Genomic DNA, 19,366 nt, shown 5'->3' with positions numbered 1-19,366 from the left:
GAGTATTGTAAATTTATTTCTTGTAAATTAAGCTACACCAAGCGTACTCTTAAAATGTTAGAGGAAGCCCTTTGGTTCCCAAGCAATACAATCTTTTGTGTGGCTGATGAAAGATTTTTGTGAAGATTCTTTGAAACTCTGATTCTCCTGACTGATCTGAATAAACAACAGGTCATTCATAAGAATAAGTAAATTTATTAAATACTTTCTTTGAGAAGATACTTCTCAAAGTACTTGATTAGTAGAATCTAGTGTTTTTTAAAAAATGACCTTCAATGTACGAAATATATACATGTACGGACTTTTTTACCAGGCGAAAGTTTAGTTAGTGCCCCGAGCATCTCTCAGGTCCCTCGCATTTTTGAGCCTGGTAGGACATCCTTTAGGATGTCAGTCCATGTCCATGTTTAGGAAGATTCTGATGACAGAGTCGGAAACTGGAGAAAAATACATTTTTTTGCCTCAGGGGCTCAGAACTCTGGTGTGGATTCCTTCCCCTCACCAGGAGTGGCTTTTATCATGTCGCTCAGATGTACCCAGAGCTAGTGTGAAACCCAGAATCCCTCTAAGGAAGTTGAACGCCCCCAGAGGCCCATGTACACAGGACAGCAGCAGTGCCATTATTTTTAGAGTTGTGTAAGCATGAGGAACATTCACCTGCTGTCTCAACTCATGACAGGTTCACAGACTGCAGACCAGCCTCACACCCAGCTACACTCCTCCATTTACACAAAGATTGAGATTAGATGACCAGCCAGCAGCTGCCAGGATCCAGGCTGCCTGTCAATCACAGGAGGGCTTTGTAGCTCTCTTGCTGGAGGCAATGCGAGCTGGGCACCCTTGGGAGCCTGGTCTGGAAGCATCAGCCATTCACCTGTAGTTCTCCTGTGATTCTTGTCACCCATTTCTTTATTTGTTGTCCTTTATTTGTGACTTCTAGGAGAAACTAGTGTCTCAACTTCCCCAAACACTCATGTTCTTCCTGTAGTGCATCTCCATCCAAGTGATGCCCAGGCCCCTCTGCCTGGCCAGCACTCCTTAGCTAGGCATCACTGCAGGGTGTTCTTTGTGAAATGTCACTGCGTTTCTGAGAATGCAGGGCTCTAGGGCTCCCTGGTGTTTGGCTCTGCCGCTCTGGGCCACGCATGTTTGTTTGTAGGCTCTGGGGATGTACTTTTCCCGTTTGGTGGATGATATGGGCCAGCATACACTCTTCCTTTTCCATGGGTGTCTGGTGTCTTGTCATGCCAAGATTTTTTCCAGATGTTCCGATTTCCTATTTCCTAACACTGCTCATGAATCATCCTCTGGCTCCCTGATCGTGAGAATCGGTGTGGATTCCCACAGCCACCTACTTTTGTCTTTTTCTTTTGGATAGAATTCTAAAAGGATTTTATAAAAATTGCCGGAATCCCAGGACGCATATTTGCCACTTGTCGCAGGGAAGACGCTAAGAGGGATCCTTGCCCGTGTGGGTGTGTCTCATTCTGCCCACTATATCCTGTTATGCCTCCCTGGTATATCAGTAGCCTTTAAGGGACCTCAAGCTGCCCCTGCCGCTGCTCACATCCATCTGCCTAGGTCTCAACATTGGCTGTATGTGCCCCTTGGCTGGGTCCTTCTGAGCCCTTTGGCCTTGGAGTAACTCTTCACTTGCAGCTGTTTGGAATGTGTCTTATCCAGCTTGGGACATAGCAAATGCATTTAGTTCCCATGTTCAGAAACAGCAGTAGGGAATTTAGTGCCTTGAAATTAGGTTCAGAGGTTGGCTCGATACTCTGGCTAAGAAGTCCATGGCCCTGAATGTGATATATAGTCCTAGCTCTGAAATGTTCAGCTTCATGCCTGATTAGAAGTGAGCTTTCCCGGAAGATTGGCCATGGGATTCTAACCCACAGCCAATCCTCAGTAGCGTCGGATCCCATGGCTTTAACAGCCTGGCATTCCACAGGAGGCCACACTGCATTCGAGGGCAAGCATTAAGTAGTTCTTGTCTTGGCTATGAATTTTCTTTTTGTATATGTGAGCTCAACACAACACTGGCTGACAGGAAAAGAGTTTTTTGTTTTTTTGGGGGGGGCAAAATGAGGTTTTTATGTTTTAATTAAAGATCAAAGATTGGCCATAAGTCCCAACAAATGAAAATGCCACTGGATTTTGCTCTTGTCTGTTGGCTGCTGTCACGTGTGCACAGCATACTGCCAGGCAGCTGTCAAGCTGATAATGAAGATGGAGTGTGGATGTTGGGAGCTACACCCTCAGAATGACATTAATGGAGCCCTGGGTCCCTGTGGGCAATTAAACAGGAGGAATTAGTCAGTTAATGAGCATGCCAGATGACATTGGGGACATGGTCCCTCATGTGTTTTTCCCATTTGGCAGACCCATTATGATGCCAAAGGTACACCCCAACTCCATGTCCGCATATGGCTTAGCACACCTCTTGGCTCACTATGTAATTTTATAATGATGTAATGCTTAGCTGGCTCCACACTCGGTCAACTTAGTTCCTTCCCATGAGGTTCTGGCATGAGAAGATGGTGGCGTTTGTGGGATGGTGTCTAAAACACTGCAATGAGGCTGTTCCCTCAGTAGGGTTAGTTCCCTGTTAGTCCTGCTTGCAGACCCGCCTGCAGTAGAGGAAGGGATGCTTTCAGGGATGGCTACTGGCTGGGACCTACTCACATATTTCCTAGGATCATCAAGGCTTGTCCAGGTTTCTGCTGAGGCATGTCACATCTAGGGGCCAGTTGTGGCTCTGGGTGAGAGGTTCATGGCTCTTGAGGTGTCGTGAATTCCAGCTGTAAATTACCTGGCTCCAGGATTGATTTGGACATGGTTTCCTCTGGAAGATTGATTCTGAGCCAGAAGGTTTCCGAGTACTCCAGCCCTCTCCCCCCTCTCCCTTTCCTCTGTGGGCTTTTTATGGGCCCTGGGGTACTGATTACTAAGGCAGAGAGCCCTTACCCTATAACCAAAGTAGAAGGAGCAGTAATGTGATGATACAGAGATGCTCCAAGCTGGGCATGATGCCCGGGCTCTGAGGACAGCAGAAGCAACAGCTGCAGAAGTAATACCTTATTTATTGCAAAGCTGATAGGGTGGGAGCTATGAAGGCAATCCAGCTGTGCACCAAGACACCCCTTAGCCCAGCAGCATGCTCAGGTATGGCACTTGCGTGGCCTCATTCCACTTCCCCACTGCACACCAAGTTTACCTTTGTTGTGGAAGGGTACATCTTCATTATGGGAGCTCGTTTTAAAGCAGGACTGTCTTGTCCTACCACAGTGTGTCACGCTGATCCAATCAGGCCCTCATTTTATGGGTGAAAAGAAGAGCCCCGAAGACTCTTATCCTAGACTGTGTTCTTACTCAGAATGTTGTGATATTTTCTCCAGAACCATTTCTGCTGATTTGAGGCATCTTATAAACAATAATCATGATTCAGCCCCTTCCCCCACCGTGTGGGTGATGCTCTCCACTCTTGTCTCCTGCTGATAAGGATTAGGAGTCCCAGGGGGTCGATGTCTTGTTCAGAGGTCCTTGGTGCAGAGAGAGGTCCACACTGCCCGTTTCTGGACCACACACAGCGCTGGGAACAGACTGGTGCAGGCAGCATCCCACAGCCTAGTTCTGGAGGGCCCCTCCTCCAGGGCTCACAGTCCTGCCTTAGACTGGGGACACTCACTTCCAGAGACAGGGAGAGGAGGGGTAGTAAATTGAGCATCTGGGAGGGCAGAAGCAGTATACAGTTGAGGGGACTTCCAGCTGAGCTGATCATAACACTCTTGCATCTGATTGAGGTTAAAGTGATGTTTTCCTTTTTCATGGGTTTTTGGTTGCTTGTCTCTACTGAATAGCAACGTACTTTAGGGCCCTTGTGATTCCAAGGCCTGATGACATCAGCTGAGGCATAAGACGGTGTTGGTTTGAGGGGAATTTTACAGGCTTACTTCCTGGGCCCCAGAACATCTCTTTACCTTTCTTCGTAAAATTCTCTCCTGTTCCTGCCCGAGTTACTAGCCCTTTCCCAGTCTTCTCTTCCCTCCCTCCTTTGCCTGCTCACAGTGTAGGTTCACTTGGTCTAGTTCTCAGTATTCCAGAATTTCTTCCTTGCTCCTGGTCTATGGCTGAGGGCAGAAGAATAGGGGTGGTCTATTTGGGGATAAACACCAACTAGGTGGGAAGCCCCAGAGCTGTGACTAGAGGTATAAGTCTGTGAGGTAAATATCAGAAGAGAGGGTTGGGGAACCCTGACATCTTACACAGATAACATCAGGATCATTTCTTCGTCTTAGTCTGTCAGGATGTTGTAACAAAACACTCCAGGCTAAATGACTTTATAGACATAGTTCTGGGGGCAGGAAGTCTGAGATCAGGGATTCCTTGTCTGATAATGGCCTGCTTCCTCATGGAAAGGTGTTCCTATGTGTCCTCAGGGTGGGAAAGGCCAAGAGGCTCCCTGGGTTCTGAGAGCATTGGTTGTCCTTTGACTTTACTACCTTCCAAAGGCCGTCCCCTTCTTGACACCACCACCTGGGGATTAGAACTCAATACAGGAATCCTGCATTCTGATTTACGGTCTGCCTGGGGAAGAGGATATGTCTGTCGTCACTGTACCTGTATCCTGAGGTGGACAGTGCCGGGCAGCTGTTTATGCAGCCTTGCAGCCAGGTGTGGACCTCTGTATCCGATACATTCCTTCCTGGTGACTCGAACAGGAGAGATTTCTGACTTCTCATGTCAACTCCTGTCTGACTTGGTGTTGTTCAGCACTGTCACAGGAGGCTTTAGCAGTGGCCTGGCTAGTGTCTTCTCAGCGAGGAAAGCTGTAGTAGTTTGCAGGCCTCTGAGCTGCTTTGAGGCTGAGGGAGGTCAGCCATGATGGTGACTTTATAAGTAGATATTTCCTCAAGGTCAAATGTTTTTGCAGTGATGAGTTCTGGGAAAAGGGCCCTGTGATTCAGCAGTATTTAGCTGTGTTCCTTCATCATTCATTTCTCTTGCTAGCTCTGAAATGAAAAGTCCCGAGCTGTTATGTCTGGGTGGATTTCTTTGGCTGATGGGAGAGTTTTTCTGCTTTCTACCTCCTAATCCACTTAGGTCTCCATGTTTTATCTCCTTAATATTTTTCCTTAGAGATGGGAAGTGACTGCTAGGAGTCAAAGGAACTGTTTAAATCTAGCCTGATTTCCTTCAATGACTTTTTCTTTGATTTCACTGTTTGATAAGGACCAGGAACTAAAGAGAAAAAGAGTGGAAGTGGGCACAGCTACTTTCCCTTCCATGTCACTGTGAGTTCATGTGCATGTCCTCAGCCCATAATGTGTATCTTTCCCTTGTTTATCCCAGCCTGGAACTGTGCACTGCCTTCTCTAGGACACGTTTCTCTTAATGTCCCAGTTAAAGAGAGAGGGGGATAGAGATGGATGGATGCAGGAAAGAAAGAGGGGGATAATGATGGATAGATGGATGGATGGAAGAAAGAGGGGGATAGAGATGGATGGAAGAAAGAGGGGGATAGAGATGGATGGATGGATGGATGGATGGAAGAAAGAAAGGGGATAGAGATGGATAGATGGATGGATGGAAGAAAGAGGGGGATAGAGATGGATGGAAGAAAGAAAGGGGATAGAGATGGATAGATGGATGGATGGAAGAAAGAGGGGATAGAGATGGATGGAAGAAAGAAAGGGGATAGAGATGGATAGATGGATGGATGGAAGAAAGAGGGGATAGAGATGGATGGATGGAAGAAAGAAAGGGGGATAGAGATGGATAGATGGATGGATGGAAGAAAGAAAGGGGGATAGAGATGGATGGATGGATGGGAGAAAGAGGGGGATAATGATGGATGGATGGATGGGAGAAAGGGGGATAGAGATGGATGGGTGGATGGAAGAAAGAAAGAGGGGGATAATGATGGATAGATGGATGGAAGAAAGAGGGGGATAGAAGTGGATGAATGGATGGATGGATAGGTAGACAGACAGACAGATAGACAGTGCTGACATCAACACAGGTTCTAGACTTCTGGACAGCTTATAAACAAACCTTGCTTCAAGCAACATGAACACCCACTACAGGTTAAATTTGACTTTCTAAGGGCATTTGCTTGCATGGTGACAGATGTGCACATGCATGGGACACTGTGTACTCTGTCTAGCATTTTGCCCCTGAAGTTATTACATCGAGGCACTTAATCACATAATTTCTAAAGTAGCTGTTCAAGGACATGGGGGCGAGCTTGTCATTTCTCTTATGCCCTGCTGTTTTGGTGGCCTCTCTAAAGACTCTGTGGAGGATGCACAGGCCTTGGGTGGCTCTGTTGGTTTGGAATTCCACGTGTGAACTCAGGAGTTCCACAAAGTGAGCAATGATGTACCTGGGAGACAAGGGGGGCAGTCAGTCACTTGGGTCCTTGGCTGATGAGTCTTGGAGGGGGTCAGTCACTTGGGTCCTTGGCTGATGAGTCTTGGAGGGGATTGGTCACTTGTGTCCTTGGCTGATGAGTCTTGGAGGGGGTCAGTCACTTGGGTCCTTGGCTGATGAGTCTATTCAGTTGTGCCTTTCCTTTCAGACCTTGTACCCATGGAGTGAGGCACTGTGCTGGCAAGCTCACCCTGCCTCAGTGCTCTGTGCCAGCCTCTCTCCCTTCCCTCCCCACCTCCCTAACATAACTGTACTGGGTCATCTGTCCTCTATTCTTTTTTTTAATAGTAAACTAAATGGGGAAAATGTCATGTTTTTATACTGTACCATCTATAATCTATTTTATGGGAAGTTACTACCTCATAATTATCAAACTGTAATGAAATTCATTTCCACATCTTGGTTACTAGCCAAAGAACTTAACATTTAATCTATCAGTATTAAGCAATTAAGAACATAAAAGCAGGAAGTAATACTATAAATTTAGTATGACTTAATAAACCTCTATAAAATAGGCCTAGTAAAAAAAAAGGCACAAATAGTTTACATTTAAATTATTGTAATTAAACACACACACACACACATACACACACACACACACACACACACACACAATTGGGCCATAGTCTGGCTGCTTCAGGTATTGCCTCCCTTCAGCTTCTAAAGGCATATATATCAACTTGGAGGTGCGGTGAAGTGACCAGCAGAGGAAAGGAAAGACATTTCCAAGCACTGAGGACCTTCCTCACTGTGTTATTCTTCACGGTTTTGCCTCATTCATTCTTTACTTCCATATAAGTCAAGATTTTTTTAAATCCCAAACAAAATGGTATAGAAGTCCAGCTTCTTGCTTTGTTTGTTTGAGTGCCTGTGTTTTGAAGGAACTGTTGTGTTTAGTGAAAACAGACTAAAATCAATCCCTTTGTGTGCGTGCTCAGGTCTGTTTGACAGTGACTTGCCAGGCTCATGAGGTTGGGCTCTGTGAATCCCCAAACTCAGTCAAGGCTGCCCTGTTTCAAGGGAAGAACCCACTGCACTCATTTTACCCCTGGAGAGTCCTTTACCTTTCAGATTCTGGGTGTGGTTAGTGGAATTTGAAACCACACTGGATCCCAGGGGAGAATGGATCCAGCGCTGATAACTTGTTGAGGGAGGGAAGTTAATGATGGACAGACAGACACCAAGCATGTATGCCATCAGATACATGTGGGCTGCAACATGAGCCCTGGGACCTCATTAGAGGATGTGTTGGTGTGTGGTGGCTTTACGAACAGGAAGTAACCGAATACTTGATCAAATTTGACCCTTTAAAATCTGCTGCCAGGTCAGCCAGACAGGGGGTGGGTGTCTCTATTTACCCATGGGCAAACTGATTTTTGGAGAATCCAAATGGTTGGCATTGGAGCCAAGACCATAATCTTCTTGTTCCTGGCTGAAGTTCTTTCCCCATCAGAGCAAGCAATGAGGGGAAACAGTCAGTCTTCCCCTGGGCCTGCTCACTCCTGAAGCAGACATCGAGGTTGGAAAACCAGGCTCCTAACCTGCATCTTAATGCTTTATATTACTTTCTTGCTTTTCTAGTAAACATTTTATATGTCCTAATTTACTTTTGAGGATATCTGGCGAATTCCCTCATGCTGAAATCCAAAGACTGCCATATACTTTTATATTATTAGTTGTAGATGTCACTCTCAGGGCCCGGTCCCCTCCCCTCCCCTTTTAATTCTTTTTAAGACAGAGTTTCCTATAGCCTTGAATTCCAGATTCCTCCCAACTCTTGAGTGCTAGGGTTTTGGGATGTGTGGCTCAAGACTGGTTTGTCAGGATATTTATTTTATTGGTATTGTTCATGTTCTCTGTTACCACAAAAAAGTCCATGGCCAGACTTTGGCATTTCCTGACATTTATATGTCCTAGTTTTGTTTCAAGATCCACGTAAACTCTCAAGTTAACGTCTTCACCCTCCAAGAGCTACTTCAGAACAGGGGGTAGTTTTCAAATTTCCAGTTAATGAAGAACACACTCTTTACACTGCTGTTTCAGAGATAACAAAGACAAGCAAACTTATCTTTATGGGCAAAAGATTTATTTTTTTCCTGTCCAAGCCCAGAAAGAGCCAACCCCCTGTGAAGTCTTGTTATCAATTATCTATGTTCTTGAAGTCTCAGCCCTTCCCTAAATAAATCCCCCATTAAGCCAGAGCATAGAATTTTGACCATTTTCATGGAACTTGGAAAGAGAGGGGCAGGCAGGTTGCCAGCAGAATGTGACATCGTGGCAGTTCTTGGCAGCCCTTGAAGACCATCATCTCATGAGGCCCAGATCAGGAACAAGCCCAGCATTCCTCTGAAGTCTACCTTGTTCTCCCAGGAGCCTTCATCAAGGGAAGAGTATGCTGGTGGGGTTAGTAGCAAAGACTCCATGGGTCAAGTCACAGAGATGGGGTGTTTAAGTGTCCCCTGGCCTGTGAGCTAAGGGGACACTCATCTGGGTGTCCGAGCTGTGGCAGGCCAGTATCCTGCAGCATCGCTTTACTGTTTACACTGAGGGTGCCTCCTTGCTGTGTGGCATGGCATCCCCAGAGTGTCCTCCTGTGTGGGGTGAACTTAGTGTGGCATCTGATCCTATTCCCCACCCATCCGAAAGACCCCTTCATGCCAGGGGAAGAGCATGGGATGGCTTCTACAAATCGGGACAGAACAAAGCAAGTAGAACATAGCCTCTGCTCATTTTAGGGGTGCTTTGCTACCCCCAGGCTATGTTCAATTCTGTGCATATTAGATAAAGCCTCTTCCCTCTATCTTTGTTTGGCCCTGTGATCTGATTCAGCCCCAACTTGCTGTTCTGCTCAACATACACAATCACCCAGGGTCACAGCTAGCAAAGTTCCCAGCATGCCATTCAACACCAGATAGGTCTATTGCTTTTCTGCTTTAAGAGAATATTTATTTATTTATTTATTTGATCAATCATTAATTCACTTGTGCACTCTGCCACTCTGTTGTTGTTGTTTTGTTTTGTTTTTTTTTTTTTCCTTTTTCTTTGCAACACTCTGTAGTCTAGGTTGGCCTGCAGCTCATTGTGTAGCTCAGGCTGGTTTTGAACTTGTGCCAATTCTGTTGCCTTGACTGCTGGGCATGAACCTCCGAGCCTGGCTTGTATGGTTCAGTCTGCAGGGCAGAAGCAGACAGTACATTTTATTATTGACTCTAATCCTCATGAAAGCACATGTTGATAGTTGTTTTCAGGATGACTTGTGTCACTCTCTTCAGAAGCTATGGAAAGGTGGATGGATGTCTTTCCCTCCTTTACTAAGTCACACACACTTCCCAAATGCCAGGGGGATGGACGGAATTACCTCAAGGAATACCTTTTCTATAACCCGAGGAAGGGAGCCAAACCCCTGAAAATGTTTCACTGGCAGTGTGGTGTGCAGTCACCGTGGGTTAAAGGACTCCCTGCCATCCTATCTGTAGCTGTTTGTAGGATTTAATTGCTGTTTGTGCTGTGTGTGTTCATATGCAGCCATTTAACAAACCGGATCTCCTCAGTTTACAAAGTAGATGCAAAAGCCAAACTAAAAGATACCCAAGATGTAAAATGGGAGGGACCAGAAGGAGAAAGGGGAGGCAAGAGTGGAGTAGGAGGAGTGCATGTCTTCAGTCTGTACCATTAATATTCACCAATAAAACCAGAAGAACACTTAGTTCATGATGTTCCTATAGTCAGCACCTTGTCACTCCACAGCCCCAGTGTGTAGGCTTTTCATTTCATACTTAATTTAATAAATGTTCAACTCCATTAAAGTTCTTTCCTAGACAATTCTACCTCTTAGGCCTTTGTCGAGCTATTGTCTCTCTGTTGTGCCCATGAATATGTGTGTATACACACATGCATGCATTTATGGGTGCAGAGTGAGACAGGGCCTCTTGTAGCGAAGGCTGATCTTGAACTCCTCAACCTCTTGGCCTCTGCCTCCTGAGTGCAGGGATTTCAGGTCCTGCCACCACACCTACATTTGATGCACTCCTGCTGTGCAGGAGTGTGTGAGAGCCTGAATCTACTGAAGACGTGTGGACCCAGCGCTCCCTCTGGTGGCCAGACTGAGAGCCACAGAGGACCAGCTGCTTAGGAGAGACCAAGGTTTTCTTAAGTCTCTTGTGTCTAGACTTTTCTAAGGAAGGGGACACTCAGCTGGGATCCCTGCAGGTAGAGCTTCCTGGAGCCACCTGTGTCAGGTGGTCAGAGAGGATGTGGGGTGAAAGGTCTCTGGCATCTACTGAAAGCTGTAGAGGAAGGGAGTCCTTACAGCAAGAGTGTAGCTCAAATCCCATTCTGCAGGTGTGGGACTTCCTCTGGTTCTCATGAGCTTCTGGCTGAAGGTCAAGAACCAGGTGGGAAAGAGTCGGCAGCACCTGGTGAGCATAGAAGGCAGGAGGTCAGCGTGGGAACCTGTGTGCTTCAGGTGGCTTATGATAGATGCCCAGATGGGTGTTACAGAGAACTACATGTGGAAGATGTCTGCACCTCTCTGTGCTGGTGATTTGCCAGCGCTCTGTTTTGCTGCTGGTTTTTCTCCGACAGTGGCCTCCATCTTTTGGTCGGTTTGCTGTTGGAGGGTTAGCTTCATTGGGAAGTTTCTACTTGTCTATGATGAGAGGGTATTTGCAGCTCTTGGTTATTCTTGTGTTGAGTGAACGATTCACTGCGTCTCCTCACCTCCTTTGTGCTGCAGTGAGCCCCATGGTGAACTTGCTAGCTGTGTTGGCACTGAGGCCCTTGGTTAACATGCTGCCAGTGTTGAGGTTCATGTTGGACCATGTGAGCTTTGAATGGTAGACCTGACACTTAGTGCAGTTTAGTGACACTGCCTCCTGTGCTACATTTAGTTCCTTGAGACATTTGCAGAGCAGAGGGAAACAGATCCGAAGTGCTGCCTGAGTAAAGAAATGTCCCTTGTCTCAGCTGTGTGGGTCTTGTCCCCTTTCCCTACAGCACTGCAGTGTCAAACACATGGCATGCAGGGAGCTCCCAGAGGAGCCCCGTCACAGGAGCTTTTCCCTGACCTGGTGACACAGATTAGAGCCTGCCTGCAACTTTCCCAGCAGTATCACATTCCGGAAATGGTCCTGCAGATGCCTGTTTGGCTAGGCTCAAGGGACTGAACTTGTGGAATTTTGGCAAAGTGCCGTGATCCCCCTTTGACTGTGATCTCCCATTGGCTGTGGTCTCCTGTTGACCATGGTTCTCACTTTGACCTTGGTCTCCCATTGATGGTGTCCCCGCATCCCAATAGCTTCCCAGTAACCACATGGACTGGGAACTATGGGCAAAAAAAAAAAAAAAAAAAAAAAAAAAACCAGCACAATTTCATCTCTCAACTATGTTCAGCCTTTCATGGAAAGTAACATCTCAGGACATCAGATGACAGAAGGACACAGCTGGCTCAGAATCACGTCCAGGACAGAGATTTTCCTGTTGCTGCTCAGCTGGAGCAGAGGAATCAGCCAGGCGCTAATGGGGCCTCTAGGGCTAAGCCTGTGCCAGGGACCTGGGCTCTGCCCTGTCTAGGATTCTCCAACACGTAAAGATTGTAGGATGTGTTCATGTACTTGCCCTTTAGGTGGGGTGCATCATGCTATTGGTCATGTCACAATCCTATCTCCTGTGTGCCAAATGCTGACTGAGTAACTTCTTCCAAGAAGAGGTAGAGGCTGGATTGTGCTCTTCAGTCAGTGTTGATCATCCAGTTCCTTGCATTTTCTATGAAAACCCATGGAGATCCTCCTACCCAAAGTTTGCTCCAGATATCCGCAGACATCTTTGCATGTGCTGTGGTTCCCTTGAAGATCCATGATCCCCTTGTTTAAAATGTGAAAACTCAGGTAACATTTGATTGAAATGGGGTTTCTGTTTTGGCCATTAAAACAGCCATAGACATTTAAAAAATTATTTTATATATGCTAAATTAAAAAAAAAAAAACATTGCCAGGCAGTGCTGTCACACATCTTTAATCCTAGCACTTGGCAGGATTTCTGTGAGTCTGTGTGTTTGAGACCAGCCTGGTCTACAGAGCAAGTTCCAGTACAGCTAGGGCTGTTATACAGAGAAATCATGTCCTGAAAAACAACCCCCCCAAATTAGTTCTATTTTATGAATAAGTGTGTTTTGCCTGCTTGTATGTATGTGCACTACATGTGTGTCCAGTGCCCACAGAGACCAGAAGAGGGCATCTAACCTCCTGAGTGTGGAATTACAGGAGGCTTGTCTGCCTCCATGTTGGTGCTAGGAACCAGACCCTTGTCCCCAGTGCTCTTAACTGTGGAGCCATCCCTCCAGCCCCTTAGATAAGTATTACAGAGACAGAATTTCACTCATCATTCAGGGTGAACTCATGTAGCTCAGACTTGCATCAACTCTCCTGCCTCAGCTTCCCAAGTGATTACAGAGTCACCACCCCTGGTCATCCTGATTGCTTTTGATAATAGGATTTTTTGATGACCACTTATTTTTGATACATTTTATGATTGGTAATTACCCCTTGAGTTTAGAAATTCCCTACTATTCCAACTTTTAATGTTGTAGGTGCTTCCTGTTTGACTTTTTGGCTAAGACTATAGTTGAATTTAAGCTCTTTTTATGGTGTTGTAAGAGCAGGGACATGATCAGGTATTACAAAGGAATCCTTTCTTTCTACGTTTTACGGGATTTTTATGTGCTTGCTTTAGATAATACTGTAAGCAAACATTCTAAGTTTCTCCAGCATGAAACTCTGTTTCAAGCCTAATTTGGAATGGTTGACGTCAGCCCCGAGGCCACTCTGCGTGCTGCCTTCTTTCATCTCCATAAACAACAGCATTTTGTTCCTACTCTTCAAGTTCTGAGTTTTGCTGGAGAACACAGCCATATGGCTCTCCTTGTTTTATACAGTCTTTCTTTATCCAGATGCAGACCGAATTTAAAATTCCATATATAGTTACAATGACTTTGGGGCTAGAGAGGATGAGTTTTTTTCTTCTTTCTTTCTTCCTTCCTTCCTTCCTTCCTTCCTTCCTTCCTTCCTTCCTTCCTTCCTTCTTTCCTTTCTTCCTTCCTTCCTTCTTTCCTTCCTTCCTTTCTTTTCTTTTTAATTGATGCATGCCATTGGTATATACTTATTAGCCCCCGTGGGATAATTTGATTGGCTGCATTTGGTGTGTATCAAGTCAGGTTAGATCAGGATGGCTGGCATCTCTGTGTCTTCAGTCATCTCTTGTTTTAGTGCTGAAAATCTACACGTTCTCGCTGTGAATGGCACAATTCCTTATAACAGTGAAATCACAAGGCTTGGTCACATTGAAGCTTTTGTGTAATATTTTACAAGCTTCTCTTGAATGCTCTCTATCCTTTCTCCATCCAGGGATCCCCATGCTAGGCAAGCACTCTTTAACTGAGCTAACCCCCAGCTCCTGATCCTCAGTGTTGCTCACCGCTGCGGTGGTGGTCAGTTGTGCCTGGGACCAACTGAGTGGCCACTCTGTCTTTTGGCTTCGCCTGTAGCTCATTGTGGGAAGTGCATGACCTGAGAACTCTTCCTCCCCCACTCTGCTTTTGGCCTTGAGCTTAGGGGTGGTCTCAGCTGGAGTATTGCCCACTGCAGCTGCAGAGTCGGGCTTGGAAACTCCTGGCACCGATGGCCTTAGCATGGCATGTCCGGCTCTCTTCTCGTCCCTCTTCCCCAGTGGAAACTGCTAGAAGCAGGATGGAGCCATTTGGCTCCAGTGCAGCGTGTGCTGTGTGCCAAGTCATTGTATAGTTGCATGAGTGCTTGTCCCGTCCATCTGTTCTGCCTCTGTTCTCATGGTAATCTTAGAGAGGACACTGGGCGTCTGATTATGAATGTGCAGTTTTTTTTTTTTTTTTTTTTTTTTTTTTTTAGCAAGAAACGAGAATATTTAAAAAATGGGGACTAGCAAAACGCTTGTGGAGGGAGAAGCCATTTCCTTTTTAGTTGATTTCAAAACTCTTGGGAGATGCAATTGCTTAAGCACTCTAGTGACATTCCGGGAAGAATGTGTCCTTGTGTGGAGGCCAGTCTGGGAATTCAGATTTTTCTTTTCTGTTCCCAGGAGTGTGAGGGGTCACCAGTGACGTGTGACCAGTCAGTCCAGGATGGGTGTCGAACTTTTCCTATAGCATGAACGTAAGAGGGTCTCCTTCACTGGCTGACATTATGCTGTGGATTCGTTTAATATGCTGCTGGGAACTAGCTTGCTCTAGTGACCTACATAAGGAAGGGCCTTGGGTGGGTTGAGTTCATTTCTAATTCTGGTTCAGAGCTGACTCAGTGAAAATCTGGTAGGAATCAGTTCATCTGGCTGCCGTCCCCACTGTGATTAAAATGAGGGGGAAAAAAAAAAACCAACAAAAAAACCTTATCTCTGTTGGTCTCCTAGTGATACTGCCAATATCAATTAAGTACTAAAAATACTCCGCAGACAGACTAGAAAGTTCTGCAGTAACATGCCCTCCTTGTTTCCTCCCCAGCTCATGTTGGGTTATTTGAGGATATACAATTCAATTTTTATTTTTTATTTTATTATTTTTTGGGCCAGCTGTTCTCAGTTGAGTTGTACCCCATTTTGAGCACTGCTTTTCTACATCTGAGGACTGGGTCCTGTAGCTTGGTGACTCATATGATGGCATCTTTGTAGTAAGCGTTTCCTGTGGTCGCATGGGTGCCAGCAGCATGACGGTCTCAGGGCAAACGTATGTTTCACTTTCATCTGGGCAAGACTTGGAGGTCTTCTTCCTCAGCACTCACTACACATCCAGGAGAAGGGATCCAGCATCCATGCCAAGTTCATTCGAGGGCACAAGGTGTGCTTTTGAATTGGCTCCTTCCACTGGTGTTGGCCCAAGGGTGCTTCCAAAGTTTAGGAATTTACTATGTCCCCTCTCCTTTGAAATGTAAAATATTGCCCCTTATTTATTTACATGCATTTTCTAGACTTCTGAGTTAGGCTCCAATGAAACGTACCCACGAAAGCCTGGGGTCACCATCACACTTCTGTATTGATAAAGATCCAGAGGATTGGTGAGACAGCTATCTGCAACTTCTAGGACCTCTTGACAGTTTGGAGGAAAGGGCACTAAGTAAAGCAGTCCTGTCAGCCAGCTCCAAAGCACCATATGCTTTGTGACAGGTTACCTGCAGGAAAGAGGAAATGGGTTTATGGGTTTCCTTTGTTGATAGTCAAAACATGGCAATCTTTCTAGATTCCTTCAGGCCCCTCACTGCCTTAGATACAGAATGCACACTGTTTCCAGGGTCAAAAGTTGGTCCTGCCTGCCTGTGTGTTCACCTCATCAGTGTTTCTGGTGTGACCACGTGGTCTGACATCCCACCACATCCCCTTCCAGCCTGTACTCCTATGCTCTGGTTCCTTTTGTCTCTCCCTGTACTTACTTTGCATTCATCTTTGGAAGGTCAGCCTAAGGGCCAGAGTCTTACAGTTTCCCCCCACCATTCTTTGTTCATCCCCAGTGTATTGCAGTCCTCCTCAAACATTTATACCATAAATGATATTCCTTATTTTAAATATCACGTTTCTTATTTCTTTCTGAGTTGGGGCAGAGGCCACCAGTAAGTTTTGATCTTTTCTTTGTAAAGTTCCCTTTAGGAACGGCGCATGATCCAAGTCCACTATCAAACTATTGATCATTTGTGTGCTGAGATCAGAACTTTGACCCTGATTGTCAGTACTTCTGAGAGATCCACAGAGAGAAATGACTGATCATGGCATCACAACATGTCATCTATTAATAACAAAAAGGTGCCAGTAACTGACTGAGACTGTAATCAACTCACTGGGAAAAAAAAACTTAATTGTTTCTAGTTTACAGTCTTTGAATATGATATAGCTCTTAGGCGGAAACATGGAACACTGGACACAGTTTCATCATCCATTTTCAGGCACTTATTGTGGACCCTTACCATGTTGAGTGGTACTTAGAAAGGCTTCTGCTTTAGTCCATTTCTTTTGGCGAAGCAGCCAATATGAGCTGACTGGTGGGTAGATGGATGGATGGATAGCTGGATAAATATGCACATGGATGGGAAAATTGATGACATATTGGATGTATGTATAGATGGATGGTGAGTAGATGGGTATGTGGGTGTGTGAGTGGATAGGTAGGCCAATATGTGAGTGGGTGGATATGGAAGGGAAGGTAGATGGGTGGATGGATGGATGAGTGAGTGGGTGGATGGATGGATGGGTGGGTGGATGAATGGGTGGGTGGGTGGATGGATGGATGGATAAATGGATGAACAGATGGAAGGATGGGTGAGTGAGTAGATAGATAGATGGATGGATGGGTGGGTGGATGGATGATGGGTTGGTAGTTAGGTGAGAAGAGACTTTTCTTTTGTTAAAATTGACTCCTATGATTTGAGAGGCTGAGGAGTTGTACAATGTGTCATCTGAAAGCTGGTGGCTTAAGGAAGCCAGTGGTGTAACTCCATCCAGGGTCACAAGCCTGAGAACCTGGGAACTGTTGGCAGGTGAGTCTGTGAGCCTGAAGACTAGGAATTTGCATTTGTGATGCCAAGGATGGAAGAAGATTGGCAGCAGCTCAGAAGGCACCAGAATTGTCCTCTGCTCTGCTGTGACTGTTAGGGCCTCTAACAGGACAAGGCTGATGTTTCTGTCCTTGTCACTCAGAGGCAGATCTCCCTCTCTTTGCCGCTGTTTAGATGCTGCCTTTGCAGGCACAGTCAATGCCCGCAACCATCTGTCACAGGTACTTCTTTTCCCCGCCCTCTATCTGACTTCCGTGACTTCTCTCTTCTGCAGGGGGAGAGAGGCTTTCCAGGATTACAAGGTGTTATTGGGTTTCCTGGGATGCAAGGACCTGAGGGGCCACATGGACCACCAGGACAAAAGGTGAGCTGAGATGGAATAAAGGTGGGGTGAATTGCAAGTGTTGTCTTCAGTCTTGTGACAATGGCCTGAGCTGTCCTTATGGAATCTCTTTGTTCTGTTGTAGGGTGATACTGGAGAACCTGGACTTCCTGGTACAAAAGGGACAAGAGTGAGTATAGTGGCTGGTGACTCTGAGGACTGAGGCATCCAGAGCACAATGCAAACTTTGCTCCAGGGGCTGCCTTCCTTTCTTTCCTCTATGTTCTCTCTTCTGCCTCTTCTTGCTGCCAAGGGCCACCAGCCTTCTTACCTGTGGGCTGCTACTATATGTAAGCAGAATTCCCTTGCTGTATAAGCTTGCTCACTCCTGCTCATTCTTCTTCAAGGGTCCATTATAGATGTTTTAATTTGGAAGAGGGGGGTAGTTAATTTTCTGCCCAAAGTCATTAGAAGGAGAAAACATCATTGGATGTGTAGAGACACTTTCAGAGCCAAACTTTTTATTTTCTTTACTGTATTATTTCCAGAGAGTACAAAGATGATACTTTCCAAGGCACATTGATGGCAGAAACATAGGACCCTGCCTTGAAATGTTTGGTGTGGTTACATAATGAGGAAGGAAGGGGACTGTGATGTGTGTGACACTCCTTGGCATTCCCGTGGGCTCATGGGGCATTGTTGCTCTCTGTGGATGCAGCTGACTGTGCTTGTCTGTTTAGGAGTTAGAAGATAAGGGCTCTCACTACAAATAAATTCGAGTTTATTCCACAAACACTTCTTCATAAAGTGCTTATGATTTTAATGTGAATTAAAATTGATTTTAACTCAGCATGAGAGATTTGACTAGGGCAATGTTATTTTGTGTATACACAGCCTTGATTTGAGAGTCAAGAAGAAAAGTTCCTTTAGCCTTGTACCTTTTGCTAGTCTTGGTGCTTCCTTCCCAGAATGCTCTCTCTGCTCAGCGTGCATGCTCTAAGCTGCTTTAGCTGGGGAGGTGTGAAGGGGGTAATAAGTCTTCTCTGTGGTTGGCTGAAAGGCGTTTGTGCTATCTTTACAGGGACCCCCTGGAATAGCTGGCTACCCTGGGAACCCCGGACTTCCTGTACGTATGCAAAATATGTGAATCTGTTTCATGAAATGCCCTACCACCTGGTGAGTTCCTATTTTTCTGACCTCTTCATCTGATCGATTGCAGGGTATTCCTGGCCAAGATGGTCCCCCAGGTCCCCCAGGTATCCCAGGATGCAACGGTACGAAGGTAAGCTGAGACCGAGACTCGCCCTTGATCATGTGTATGTAGCCTCACACAGAAACATCAGGTACAGTCGCTGGGAAGAGACTTACCTTGATGCTCACTTTCTCAGATGAGAAAATACAATTTCCCCATGTGTAATGTACAGGAAAGGTAACAGTTCCTTGCTACTTGTACAGTTTAGCCTAAACTTGTTCTTTTAAAGATTTTTATCTGGAATCAGCTACTAAATCAACCCCAGATCTGCTGCCCCGAGTTTTTATATCTGTCACTCTTGCTTGGGGATTTTGGTGTTTTCTCCATAAAGTGGCACCCAGTGTTTAACTTGTAACAGACCATCATGTTTGCAGCCACCAGTTCAGCCTCTCTAAAGGGTGGGACAGTGATGTCTGTTGTGAAGTGTTAGAGTGTGCATCCATGTGTGACATTTTCTGTCTCTCCTAGGGCGAGAGAGGGCCAGTCGGTCCTCCTGGCTTGCCTGGACTCAGCGGGGATCCTGTGAGTATATGATTATCAAATAGGCATTCTTCTCTAGTTATTGATTTGGTGCTCATATCTTACCACTACTAATACTTCTGGAGAAGCAAAACTTACAGCTAAACCTTTTCTTTTCTAGGGACCAAAAGGGTCACCAGGAATAAAGGTATGTTTTATTTCCTCATAAGTAATCAGCTGAAAACACTTGAAACAAATGTCCTAAACTCTGTTATATGAAAAGGATGCACAAATCCCACAGAGACACTTAGGTTTCAAGCTGTGCATATGTGTGGT

General features: G+C 45.7%; 1 protein-coding gene across 1 annotated transcript in view; it reads left to right on the top strand.

Moving 5' to 3' along the window:
* Col4a1 (collagen type IV alpha 1 chain) overlaps positions 1 to 19,366 on the top strand; it is a 106,096-nt gene that overhangs the window by 42,476 nt on the left and 44,254 nt on the right. The window contains exons 3-8 of the mRNA XM_051181976.1: positions 17,272 to 17,361; positions 17,465 to 17,509; positions 18,401 to 18,445; positions 18,539 to 18,601; positions 19,040 to 19,093; positions 19,212 to 19,238. Of these exons, the coding sequence (XP_051037933.1) occupies positions 17,272 to 17,361; positions 17,465 to 17,509; positions 18,401 to 18,445; positions 18,539 to 18,601; positions 19,040 to 19,093; positions 19,212 to 19,238 (324 nt within the window). The remainder of the gene's footprint in view (positions 1 to 17,271; positions 17,362 to 17,464; positions 17,510 to 18,400; positions 18,446 to 18,538; positions 18,602 to 19,039; positions 19,094 to 19,211; positions 19,239 to 19,366) is intronic.

The sequence above is a fragment of the Phodopus roborovskii genome, unplaced genomic scaffold (assembly GCF_943737965.1).
Source record: "Phodopus roborovskii unplaced genomic scaffold, PHOROB, whole genome shotgun sequence".
NCBI lineage: Eukaryota > Metazoa > Chordata > Mammalia > Rodentia > Cricetidae > Phodopus > Phodopus roborovskii.
This window is presented reverse-complemented; position numbering and strand designations above follow the sequence as displayed.